At 38.5% G+C, this 12,339-nt stretch overlaps 1 protein-coding gene across 1 annotated transcript in view; it reads right to left on the bottom strand.

Moving 5' to 3' along the window:
• Positions 1 to 12,339, bottom strand: part of TTC29 (tetratricopeptide repeat domain 29) — a 270,197-nt gene that overhangs the window by 223,651 nt on the left and 34,207 nt on the right. Inside the window, 1 exon segment of the mRNA XM_030917105.1 lies at positions 7,957 to 8,142. Coding sequence (XP_030772965.1) covers positions 7,957 to 8,142 — 186 coding nt within the window.

A 12,339-nucleotide genomic window follows, 5' to 3' on the forward strand; every position in this document is an offset into this window, starting at 1 on the left:
TTCAAACTTAACTTTATGTTTAATTGATTTAATTGTTTACTGTCAATTTTTTACATCAGGATTTCTCTATTCTTGAACTTTTAATTTTGACTTATCTCTTGTTGGGCTCCAGAATATGATATACAGAAACTGTATTGATAGTGCAGTTTCTGAACCTTGCATATCTTAGAATGTTTTCCTGTTGTTTCACCCAGGAACAAGAACTTAGCTCTATAGCCCTCAATTCTCAACTGTACAGCATTTAAACTCTCTTTTCTCTCCCCTCAAACTTCATAGACTCTACTTCTTTTTACCTTCTGGCATTTATTGTTGCAAAGGAGAAAGCTGAATACTTGTCTAATTTTTAATCCAATGCAGGTGATCTGTGTTTTCTCCTTGGATACAGGTAGGAGTCTCTCTTTATTTGAATATTCAAAAACTTCCCAAGGATTTATCTAGCTATGAATATCTCTTTATTAATTGTGACTGGAGCATGAAAAGCTATTTTAATGTGCATATTCAGAATTTTGGCGGGTGTGAGGAACAAGAAAGCATTCTTAAAATATAATTGATTATTGCCTCATTTCCAATTATTGTGTATTCTTCCTCAGGAACTTCCATATTTATCATCTTCTCTCATTGTTTTCATTTCTTAGTCCTTCCCTTGCAATTTGAGATCGTTATTCAAGTTTGTCCTCAACATCACAGACTCAATTTTTCATTATGTCAATTTCACTCTTTTTTCTACTCTGTATCTTAATTATCCCAAGACATTGTATTGAATGCCTTCCTGATTTTATCTGGTACTCATTCTCATATCATCTGGCTCTATCCTTATGCCTTTCTGGTTTCTACTCGTGTCTTTATGAAGATACAAAGCAGTTTTCTAAAACGACCACTTTAGCAAGTTTGTTCTTTTTCTCAAGTTAAGCCTCTGGATTAATGCTTAGTTTTTCCTTCATCTCCTACATCCCTCAGGAGGATGCTCTTTAGTCCTGGTATTCAAAGGCAAGCAGAGTGGACAGTCTCCCCTTGGTTCTACTCACTGACCATGTGATGTTGGTGGAATCCTCTTCTGCTAACTAAAGGTGGGTGGTAGTTGGTAAAAATTCTTGTGTTTACCAGGCATTCTTCTAGGGCTGACGTTTGTTCTTCTCTTACTTTAACCCACTAGTTCTCTTCTACTTTGGTCAGTTCTTGAAACCATCTAGTCTTAGGGGTGAAGCTTCCTTTGAAGCTTACAGACTTACTCATGGTCCCCTCTTTGTCCTCATTATTAAAGGACAGGACTTTTGTGGTCATAATATAACCAAAATCTCTTTAGGTTAACAGCACTCCTTATGCATAATTTGAAGACCTGAGAGGTAGGGGTTAACACATCCAGAACTGATCCCCTGCAGGCCAGCTTCACAGAAAAGAAAAGGGACGCTAGCAAAGCTCTATAGAAACTAGTTAGGCTCACTGCTCAAGGCACTCAGTCGTGACCTAGTGCAAAGGCTTGGACCGCAGTCTCTCTCTTCTGACAGGGGAGAGGTTGGTGTTCCCCAAACTATGATTGCCTATGTGGCAAATTTTACTATTTGTATGCCATGCCCTATGACTACAACCATAAGGCCTCTCCCCTTGGTCCCTCTCTCCCTCCCTGCCACTCCCTGCTGATCATGCAGGGGAGGGGCTGATGTTACATCAAATCATGAATACTGAACTGTACCAAGGCTTTGCCATGTCATATTGCTATTGCATCTGGCTTCTAATCATACAGCATCTGATGACAGGATAGTGGGATACCAGCACCCTGCTATTGCTCCTGCCTCTGCAAGTTCTCACAAAGCAATGCTGCTCCCAGTTGGTCTGCTGTGAGTGCTGCTTACCAAGTTACCTTGCTAGCACGGCAATTGTTCCAGTAAATGGAATATCCATCTAGGCACACATCGTGGCCTTCCAGAAGCAAGTTAGGAAAGCAGAGATAGATTAAAAACTCAAAGAGAGATTTTAGTATCAGTCTTGTTGTCAACCTTTGGGAGTTGGTGACTATTAGTAGGAAAGACCCTTGGAAAACTGAGGAGTGGGAGACCTACAGGGTTAAGACTAAGTGATAGAATTTATTGTATTTTTAGTGAGAGTAAAAGAAGTTGCCAAGGATGGGATGGATACTGTACTGAGAAGAAAGCTGAACCACTGCTTCATAACACTCATGGAAAGATAAAACAAAAGCACATAGTGCCAGGATCACTGAAGAATGGGTAGAGGAGATATTAGGGAAAGGTACTGACCATCAGCAAACAGGGATAAGTGGGCTCCCAATTCTAACTCCTCTCTATGAGATCAAAATCGGAAAGGGGACAGTCCCTTACAGTGGTGGCCTCCTCCAGAAGTCTGTTGTTGGGTCTGCCTTCCACTGCTGGGTGTTTCAAGGGAGAGCTGGTAGTTATTCCAATGTGTCTTCACAATACTGTGCTGCTCCCGGTGCCTTCTGAGCTCCCGGCAATTTATAGAGATACACTATCTAGCGTCTGTCCAAAAACTGTCAACAATAAATCTTAGGATCTGAACTGAGCAAGCTAGTCAGGACAATTGTTTCTTTCTTCAGAAGTCCCCCAGTCATTGGAAGAACTTGGAATTAATGCTGTAGATTATTGTTAGCCTTGACTCCAACTCTGTACTAAAGTCATACAGAAGGGTCTTCCAAACCAGAAAATGTGCACTTTCTACCTTATTCTTACAATGGTCTCCCCTGCCTTGTCTGCAGTGAATATATTCAGTAACTTGGGGTTGTCACCAATCATCTATCATCCAGGAGGACATCTAATTGTCCTCCGGGTTTCCCACAGCAAAGTCAATATCTAGACTCAAAGCTAATGGGTTGAAATGGAATGGGCTGCTGATGAAGTGGGAGATGATACTTACAAGCCACCCACTGGAATTGGGAGAAGGGAAAGGACTAAAATGTGGACTGAAATGAAGGATTAACTTGTCCAAGACTGATCTCTCCAGTCTAGCCCCCCACAAAGGCTGGCCTCCTGCACAGTCCATGTAAACCATCTAGTCTCAGTGCTTAAGTCCATTAATTTTGTCAAAAGCAAGGCTTGAACTTAGCTCATCATGGGGAAGAGGAGAGAGGAAAGTGCTGGTGCTGCCTCAACTATGAATGCTGCTGTGGTAAACCCTACTGCTAGTTTGCATGCCCCCAAAAACTCACCAATAAAGCTGCAACTGCAAGGCTTGGACCCCAGTCCCTCATCATGCCAGAGAAGGGACTGGTGTTGTATCCAACCACTAATGCTGACCTGGCAGGATGGGATTGAAATGAAGGCTGTACCACTCATCTTGCTATTGTTCCCTGGCCTCAGATCATACCAAAGGAGGAGCTGGTGTTTCCCTAGTCATGTCTGCCCCCAACAGACCTCTGTGTGCAGCTTTAGAATGAATCAGAGCATCTCCTATTGATCCAGTGTCTGAGAGCTTTCTCCAGTGCCCCACAGGCACAGTGAGAATGCTGCTTGCCCATTTGTCCTGTTGCATAATAAAATCCTTACAAATAAAGTCACAATTCTAAAAGAAGATACAGCTGATTTGTTTCAAGTGTTTTTCAGTTGATGACTACTCCAAGCCAGCCACCGCAAGTAAAGATCTGAAGATATTTGACCTGAAGAATGAGACTGCCAGCCCTTGAGCCAAAGGGAACCAGGCTGCGCTATACCCCAGAAACCCATTTTTAGCAGCAGTGGGGACTTGAACCTATCTACTGTTCATGACTCTGGCCAGGGGGCTCTGCATGGGGTTCTGGTCATATTTACACCAGTGGGATGAACATGACCCCTGACTGCAGCCGTGTGCCCAGTCTCTGTGGCTCTGGCTTCTGCTCATGTTCCTCATTTGCTCCATGGTTCTCTGAGTGTGCTGGAGCCCTGCCCAGGACTATAGCCAGCTTGGTTGGGCCCTGACAACCTGCCCGTTGCCATCTGCCGGCTAATGTCCCACTTTAGCATGAATGAGGGCACCCCTGGAATCAGGATGCTGCCACCTGCCCCTGGGCACAGCTGCCACCTAGCTGTTGCTGCATGGTCTCCATTCGCTTGTCTGGACCAATCAGATCAGATATGTGGAAGCTGGGCCACCATCACCTCAGAGGGAACACTTCAGCCAGGTAAGTCCCCACTCCACTCTAGCCACATATTCTTGAAACTCCCAGTTTACTTTTTTAGGTTGAAAATTCTACCCCCTATTACAGAAGCTTCACAGATAATTTTCACCCTCACTAGGTACATCAAACACTCAAAGTTAATCTCCAGAGTTTTCATCAACATTGACTTAGTTGTTTTATCTGTTAGGCAATTAAGGTATGGTTCTAGGGTTTATGAACTATTTAAGGGCATAGAAAAATATTTTAGATCTGACAGAAACTAGTTCCAAAACAAAATAACACACTCTCAAATGATCTCAAAAGCAAAAGCCTTTATAATTATTCATAACCCAAACTTTTTACTTATGAAATATGAGTGCATTTCATCATCCAGTAGGGTGGGACATCTAAACTCGAGCAAGTCAAGGATGTGAGAGTGTAATTTCATGGCAGACCCTCCCTAACTGCTCACATTTTCCAACCTCATCGTTTCCCTCAGTCGCTGTGTGGCTGCCACCAAATGGTAGGTGTGACCATAGTGGCATGGGTACTAACCACAGGGCTCATAGGCAGAGTATTTGTTGAATGAATGAGTGCATAGATGAATGAATGAACAAATTAAGCAATGTATAAATCCTACAATAGAAATATTTTAAGATATTTTTAAAAATCAGAATGAGAGGGGAATGGGGAGTTGTTGCTTAATGAGTAAAGAGTTCCAGTTTTGCAAGGTGAGAAAGTTCTGGAGATTGGTTGTGCAACCAAGCGAATATACTTAACACTGCTAAATATAATTAGAAATGATGAAGATGTCTAAGTTTTATGTTACATTTTTCACCACCATAAAAAATTTAAAAATCAAACCAAATTTTTTAAAATTAGAAATAAAATTTACAGAAAAATTCAAAATACACTTATGACAGCTATCTGAATTTCACTGCAGCAACTCTTCAGTTTTCATCAACATAGCCCTGACTTCTTCAGTCCTATTTTCATAAAATATGTATTATTTATTCTGTGACTTCTTTTGGGGGAGGTCAGTAAGTTACAGTTCCATTTGACAGTCCAGATAGAATTTGATGGCATAATTACAAAAATAAAATAAAAACAATTTTACTTTCAATTTTATATAAGGAAGAACTTAACCCTTTTGTACAATTTGAAAAACAAAACTTGACTTTTAGCAACAGGCTAGAAATTTTCAACAAATTTGAAATAACTTCTCAATTTATAGTAAGCCATATCTCCTCAGTGTGTATATTTATAATCACCTAGAGTCTCCACACTCAGAAATAACTACTGTTAACGTGTTAGTGTATGATATATGCACAATACAAATACATTTTACATTGTGTTTTATATCTTATTTTTCTATTTAATGTATCAGGAGCATTTTCTGAAATTAACACATATTCATGGTTTCCTGTGTTAATTTGGAATAAAATCCAAAGTCCTCACCTTGGCCTACAAGCCCCAGTGTGATCTATCCTAAGCCTCCCTGTGTAACTTCAGCTTCTTCTACTTCCCACCTTCCACTCGCTGTGTTCCATTCACACAGGCCTTCTTGCTGGTCCTTAGGCATGATCAGCATGCACTTGCCTCAGGGCCTTTGCACTTATTGCATCCCCGCTCTGGAACCCTTTTCTTCAGATTTTCTCAAGGGCTACTCCCTCATTTCACTGCTGTCTCAACTTATAATAGGTAAGCACCTTATATAAAGTGATAACCATTGTGTATCCCCTTGCTCTACTTTATTACGTATTGTAGGACTTAACATGACTTAATATAACATTACATAACTATTGATTGTTAAGACCTGGTTTTCCTAGAAGAATGTAAGCTCTACAAGGGCAGAGACTTTGTCTTGTTCATTCTTCTATCCCCTGACACCAGGTTGTAAAGCATCATTTGTTGAATGAACCAATGACTTTTGCTTTAACCTATTTCATGACTGCACAGAACTCTGTTGCATGGATGTTGCTAAATACATTTAGCTAATTCCCTTTTCTGGGATACTATAGCTGGCACTGCAGTGGAATACTTAAATATGTTCTCTTAAATACAGTAGTTTTCCATTGTTTTATCCGAGTTAATTACACTGAGTGCAGTAGCTTCCTAGCCATGCACCTTCCTCTTTTCCCTCCTCCCACAGTTTGTATTACAGACAGACTGATATCCCACTCCTTTCCTTGCCCTCCATGTACAGAAGCTTAAGTCCAAGCTCTGACTGCTGGTATGTCCCTATTCTACCTTCCCACTGTGGTTTCCCAGGGTGGGAGGAGGGGGGAGGATCACGAAAAATAACTAATGGGTACTAGGCTTAATACCTGGGTGAGGAAATAATCTATACCACAAACCCCATGACATAAGTTTACCTATGTAACAAACTTGCATATGTACCCCTGAACTTAAAATAAAAGTTAAAAAAATCATTTAACTATTCCAAAAAACACTCCACACTTCCCACTGGATGCAGGTTGTCCCTCTTATCAGTTGCTCTAATTATGCTTTAGTGTATATTGTTCCCTTTTCACAGAATATATTCCTATTCATTTACAGGCCTAAATCCCACCCATCTTCCAAGTCCCTTGCCAGTCCCTCCTGACTGCATTGTGCCTTCCTTGAATCTAGTCTGCATGATCTCTCATCTCCCTAAGTTTTTCTAATACTCCCTATGTCTAGCACGCATGATGGCTTCTGACCATGTTCAGGCACCTCATGAGCTTTAGCTACAATCACATGAACTGCAACTTCCTGAAGCGCTTTCAAAGTCCTATGCAGTCCTAGTCACAAAATAATAAATATTTTTAAAATTGAGCAGTTTCACCAAAGTCAAAACTTTTATGCAAAACGAGATAGTGTTTTAAGGGAAGAAATGGCATTATCCAAGATCAAATCTTTTCATCTTTCCCTATATTTTCTTTGCATATTATCTACACACTATTCTGCCATAAAGAATTTTCCATTCTTAAATTCCTATTTGCAATCCTTGATCGACCACTATACAAAATCTATTTCTGACAATTTTGTTGTTGTTTTAGATTTTGGTTTGTCTTAACATTATTAAGTATGAAGTTATTTTTAAATGAGTATTTCATTCAGGAATTATTTTAAAAATCATGATAAGGCCGGGCGTGGTGGCTCAAGCCTGTAATCCCAGCACTTTGGGAGGCCGAGACGGGCAGATCACGAGGTCAGGAGATCGAGACCATCCTGGCTAACATGGTGAAATCCCGCCTCTACTAAAAAAAATACAAAAAACTAGCCGGGGTGGTGGCAGGCGCCTGTAGTCCCAGCTACTCGGGAGGCTGAGGCAGGAGAATGGCGTGGACCCGGGAGGCGGAGCTTGCAGTGAGCTGAGATTCGGCCACTGCACTCCAGCCTAGGCGACAGAGTGAGACTCCGTCTCAAATAAAAAAAAAATAAAAAAATAAAAAAAAGAAATAAAAAAAAAAAAAACATGATGAGGTGGTATGTGAGTTATATAGATATTTCTTGGTTTTCACATAAGGGGCATGGGGCAGTATGAAAATCATAACGTATACCTTTCATTCTTTCATCCTGTGTGTGGAGGGGTCAGGGAGGATGCTTTCTCTTAGTGAGGATGTTACCTGGTAGGAACTGTAGGTTGAGCACTCAGGCAGAAGCATGAGCAAGTGATTCTGCAAAAAATATTCTGCAAGGAATACTGAAGCTAGGTCCACAAGTCACATGGTTTTGTTTTTTGATCGCAATAATATACATGATTATGCTGAAATCTCAGGTTTTTTTCTCCACCACCACGTGTTTTTCGGCTGGGTGATCTCAGGATCCACCAAAACACAACCAAGGCATCCTAGCAAATGCCCACTCACCATCTTCCTCGTAGAGAAGACCCATATGCATGTGTGCCTCAGCTTCTTTCTTCCCACAGTCAATTTTGATCAGCTGAGCAATCTTAAAACATCGTTCATAGAAGTGGTTCCTTACCCACTTGTCTTCAGAGTTATTGAAGTAACAGGCCAGAGCATACAAGTTGTTATATACATCTTCGAAGGATTCTTCAAAGAGAGAAAAGCACCATGAATGGCATTAGAAAGATGTCTCATGGCATACCCTTTAGAATGGCAAACCAATATCATGTCATTTATTTCCTACTTTTCCTTAAAGATGTGATTAACAATTTTAAAAATCGGGTCTAAAAGCAAAAATTAATTTATTTTAACAATTAATTTAATTACATTAATTAAGGGATGTGCAGATGACTAAAGCAACAAAAGGCTTTCTGAAGACTTACAACATGTAGGAAATTCACACTATTTGGTTGAAACAGGAGGCTTTGAGATATAGGACAGGACAATACCTACTAGCAACGTGCTCAGCGCTTTTGGAAGAAAGGAGTATATGGTATCATTGAGCACTTTTCCCACTGGAGGTTTGAAAGTACTTAGAGATTCTAGAGATGGCAATGTTTCTCAGCCATGGCAAAAGATAATGTAAATGAAGAAAGCAGAATGGACATGAAAATACCAAGGTATTTCATATCATAAAAAATGTCACGGGCCTGATAGATACAACAAATGATGATCAGAATGACCCTATAAGCTCCATATGCTTTCAAGCAATGTTTCTAGCAATATTAATTTCTAGCAATGTTAAGAAAGAGTAGACTCCTATGCTTCTGTTTTCTATGGGTATTTTTTTGCTGGGAATGCATAAATACTAGTCATTTTTATTCAGAAAGTTGTTGATTAAACTCTTGTAGGTTTTTTTTAAAAGGGTATCTAACCTATATGTACATAAAAAGTGTGTTCATCAATTGTGAATCAGTCTTATAAACCCTACCTTCAACAAATATATCTGTGTGCTGATAAATCATGCCTCAGTCCTGTAAACTCTACTCTAATGGTGAATACGAACAAATTAATAATATTTATGTCTTTTGTATTTACGCTGAAAGCATAGTTATATTATAAAATGCAGTGGTCTCTGGGTTACCCTTCCAATAATTTTTTAATAACAACCATTATCTATTAGAATTCACTGATATTAATTGTTCACTACTACCAGAGGAATCAACCCACATATTCCTGAAGAGATTACAATTATGAAAAATATTGCCCAGTAGGACACCTATAAGATTAGAACCAAAACTCAGAAAAAAATTAAACAGGTTGATTACAACAAAGGGTCGTTTTGCAGAACTGTAAATAAGTCACCCCAATGTTTCAAAAGAAATTTCTAAAACCGATTCTATTCCTTTACATATACTTCTTCAAAATTCTTTAAAATGGAAACTAAGATTTATATGAAAATAAATTTAGTAACTAGAAAACAAAATAAAAGGTCGTCCTATCCTGGAAGTCGCTGGGGATTCTGGAGAGCCATTCTGCTTTTCGAGGACACTCACACTAGGTGACAGCTCAGGTGAAAATAGAGAGTGACCTAAGTTATTTATTTTATGCAAATACTCCCACCTCAGAACTACTTCTGGGCTTTGTCTTTCCATTATGAACTTCCTACATAATGTGAATACAACACTAAAGTCTGTTTTGTAATATTTCATATTCTTGGTTATATTTACTGATTAGAGAGTTATTGCTTTTAAAAGCCAGTAAGTAAAACATTTGGTATTTTCCACTTTAATAAAAAGTATATATATAATTAAAAATACATGTAGTCCTGAAACAATTTTTTTATATTTTAGTAATTAAATCTTAATGTAAAAATATTTGCAACATTTCGTAAGGTTTTTTTTTTTTTGTTTTGTTTTGTTTTTAGGAATGAGTTAGATAAGCTACCAAGATTACATATTTAAAGACTACTTGTCAGCTAAGCTATTTTTCTATGAAAAAAATGGATGGTTTTCCAGAATATTAAATATAAAAGAATATATTCAAGTTTCAAATCTTTGGGCAATCCAAATACATGTCCTGTGCCCTTTACAAAGGCTACAAGTAGCCTTCTCTCCTTGCTTATAGACAACTTCCTTGAATTGTCAGCAGGTATATTCAGAAGATGAAAATCAATTTTATTGTGGGTTTCTTATGCTCTTTAAAAAGACGATTCTACAATAAAATAAATTTGGGAAACATTTTTGCTAATTTCCTTTTTCAGTAAACCACACAATAAACAGCAGCATGCTAAATGCTCTGATTAGTCCTGCAATACATCAACCTGCTTAACCTCAATGTTAGTTCACCTGGTATTTCTCAAGCTTATTTTGCCAGAAAATTGTTTTGTTTTGCTTTACATCAAATCTGTAAATATCTGTGGAATTTTGCTTTAGTAGAACATAATTTGTGTATCTTAAACAAACATTATTAGAAAAAAATTGCTGCTCAACCCTTAATAAATTTAAAAGTCAAGTGTAAATAATGTTTGAATTATCTATTGATTCTCTTACCCATTACCATTATTGTCATCTCTTCCCCAACCCCATGGGACAAAAGGCTCAAATCAGATGTCACAGATGGCACAGCAATGATTCATGACAATGGATAATATTTTAAAAATGTATCAAGGACAAAGACACACTTTAACAATGGAAAATAACTCCAAAAGAAATGATTGACTTACTTTAAACACACCTTTGCTATAAAACAGCAAGTGATGTTTTGTAAAGTAATTTAAATAACTCTAGGTTACTGCTCTGTAAGTCTCAAGAGACAGAACTGACCTGAGATGACTATTGTTAGTGCCATAGCTTTGATGAAATGAACTTCACTGTGACCCTAGAGTGATGGTCCTTCCAATGAGAAGCAACGAGAATGCTCAGTTATATGCTATCTCAGGAAAATTGTCTCCAACCCCACAACCATATGGAATGGAACTTTAAGATACTATTAACATTTCTATATTCTAGGCATACATATACATTTTAAGATTTAGGATTCATTCAAGTTAATAAGAGTGAATGTGCATGTCTCATTTTCTGATACATTCCTAATTCAAACCACAATTTTCCTCCAGTAAAGTTCATGTGTTGAATGTGGAAAAAAAATTATAACAATTTTTGAAAGAGGGCCACACAAATGTTTACATGTCCTTCAGCTGAAGATTTTCCAGTAATATTTTTGTAATAATTTTAATTTTCTATATTTCAATCACACAAAAGTCACTGAATTTTGTGGGAGATAATCCTACAGAAGACACATTGGCTATTATAACGTTGGACTTTGGGCCAGGTCCAGTGGCTCACGCCTGTAATCCCAGGTTTTTGGGAGACCAAGATAGGTGGATCGCTTGAGGTCAGGAGTTCAAGACCAGCCTGGCCAACATGGTGAAACCCCGTCTCTACTAAAAATACAAAAATTAGCTTGGCATGGTGGTTTGTGCCTGTAGTCCCAGCTACTCGGGAGGCTGAGGCAGGAAAATCGCTTGAACCTGGAAGGTGGAGGTTGCAGTGAGCTGAGATGGCACCACTGCACTCCAGCCTGGTTGACAAAGCAAGAGTCTGTCTCAAAACAAAACAAAAAGTTGGACTTTGTTAACTTTTGGATTGGAGAAACATTTTTACTTATACATATAGTAACTTTTCTTTAAGAAATATTATAAATTAAAATGTTTTCTACCCTGAAATAGACTATTTGGCATTTTAGGTTCTTTATAAATTTGAAAAAGCTTTCTGACAAGCTGGCTCACATCTATGACACCTTATGACAAATGACATATTTAGCTTATATTTACACTATCTCCAATGAAAGCCTCAATTTAAACAATGAATATGATAAAATTAAACTGAATAAAACAGCTAATGAGCAAATATTAATTAGTTCTACTTTCAGTTTTAATATCACTTTTGAATTTGGGGCTAATACTAGAATGTAGGTTGTTTTATTTTGTTTGTTTTGTTTTGAGATGGAGTCTCACTCTTGTCACCCAGGCTGGAGCGCAATGGCGTGATCTCAGCTCACTGTAACCTTTGTCTCTCGGATTCAAGCAATTCTCCTGCCTCAACCTTCTGAGTAGCTGGGATTACAGGTGTCTGCCACCATGCCCGGCTAATTTTTTTGTATTTTTAGTAGAGATGGGGTTTCACCATGTTGGCCAGGCTGGTCTCGAACTCCTGACCTCAGGTGATCCACCTGCCTCGGCCTCCCAAAGTGCTGGAATTACAGGTGTGAGCCACCAAGCCCAGCCAAAATGGAGGTTTTTCACAGTAGCACTTTTTATTTACAAAAGTTAATTTCTCGAGAAATTATAATAAATCAGATTTTAAATACTTTTAAAATAATAATAAATAATACATATTTTAC

This window comes from Rhinopithecus roxellana, chromosome 2 (genome assembly GCF_007565055.1).
Source record: "Rhinopithecus roxellana isolate Shanxi Qingling chromosome 2, ASM756505v1, whole genome shotgun sequence".
NCBI lineage: Eukaryota > Metazoa > Chordata > Mammalia > Primates > Cercopithecidae > Rhinopithecus > Rhinopithecus roxellana.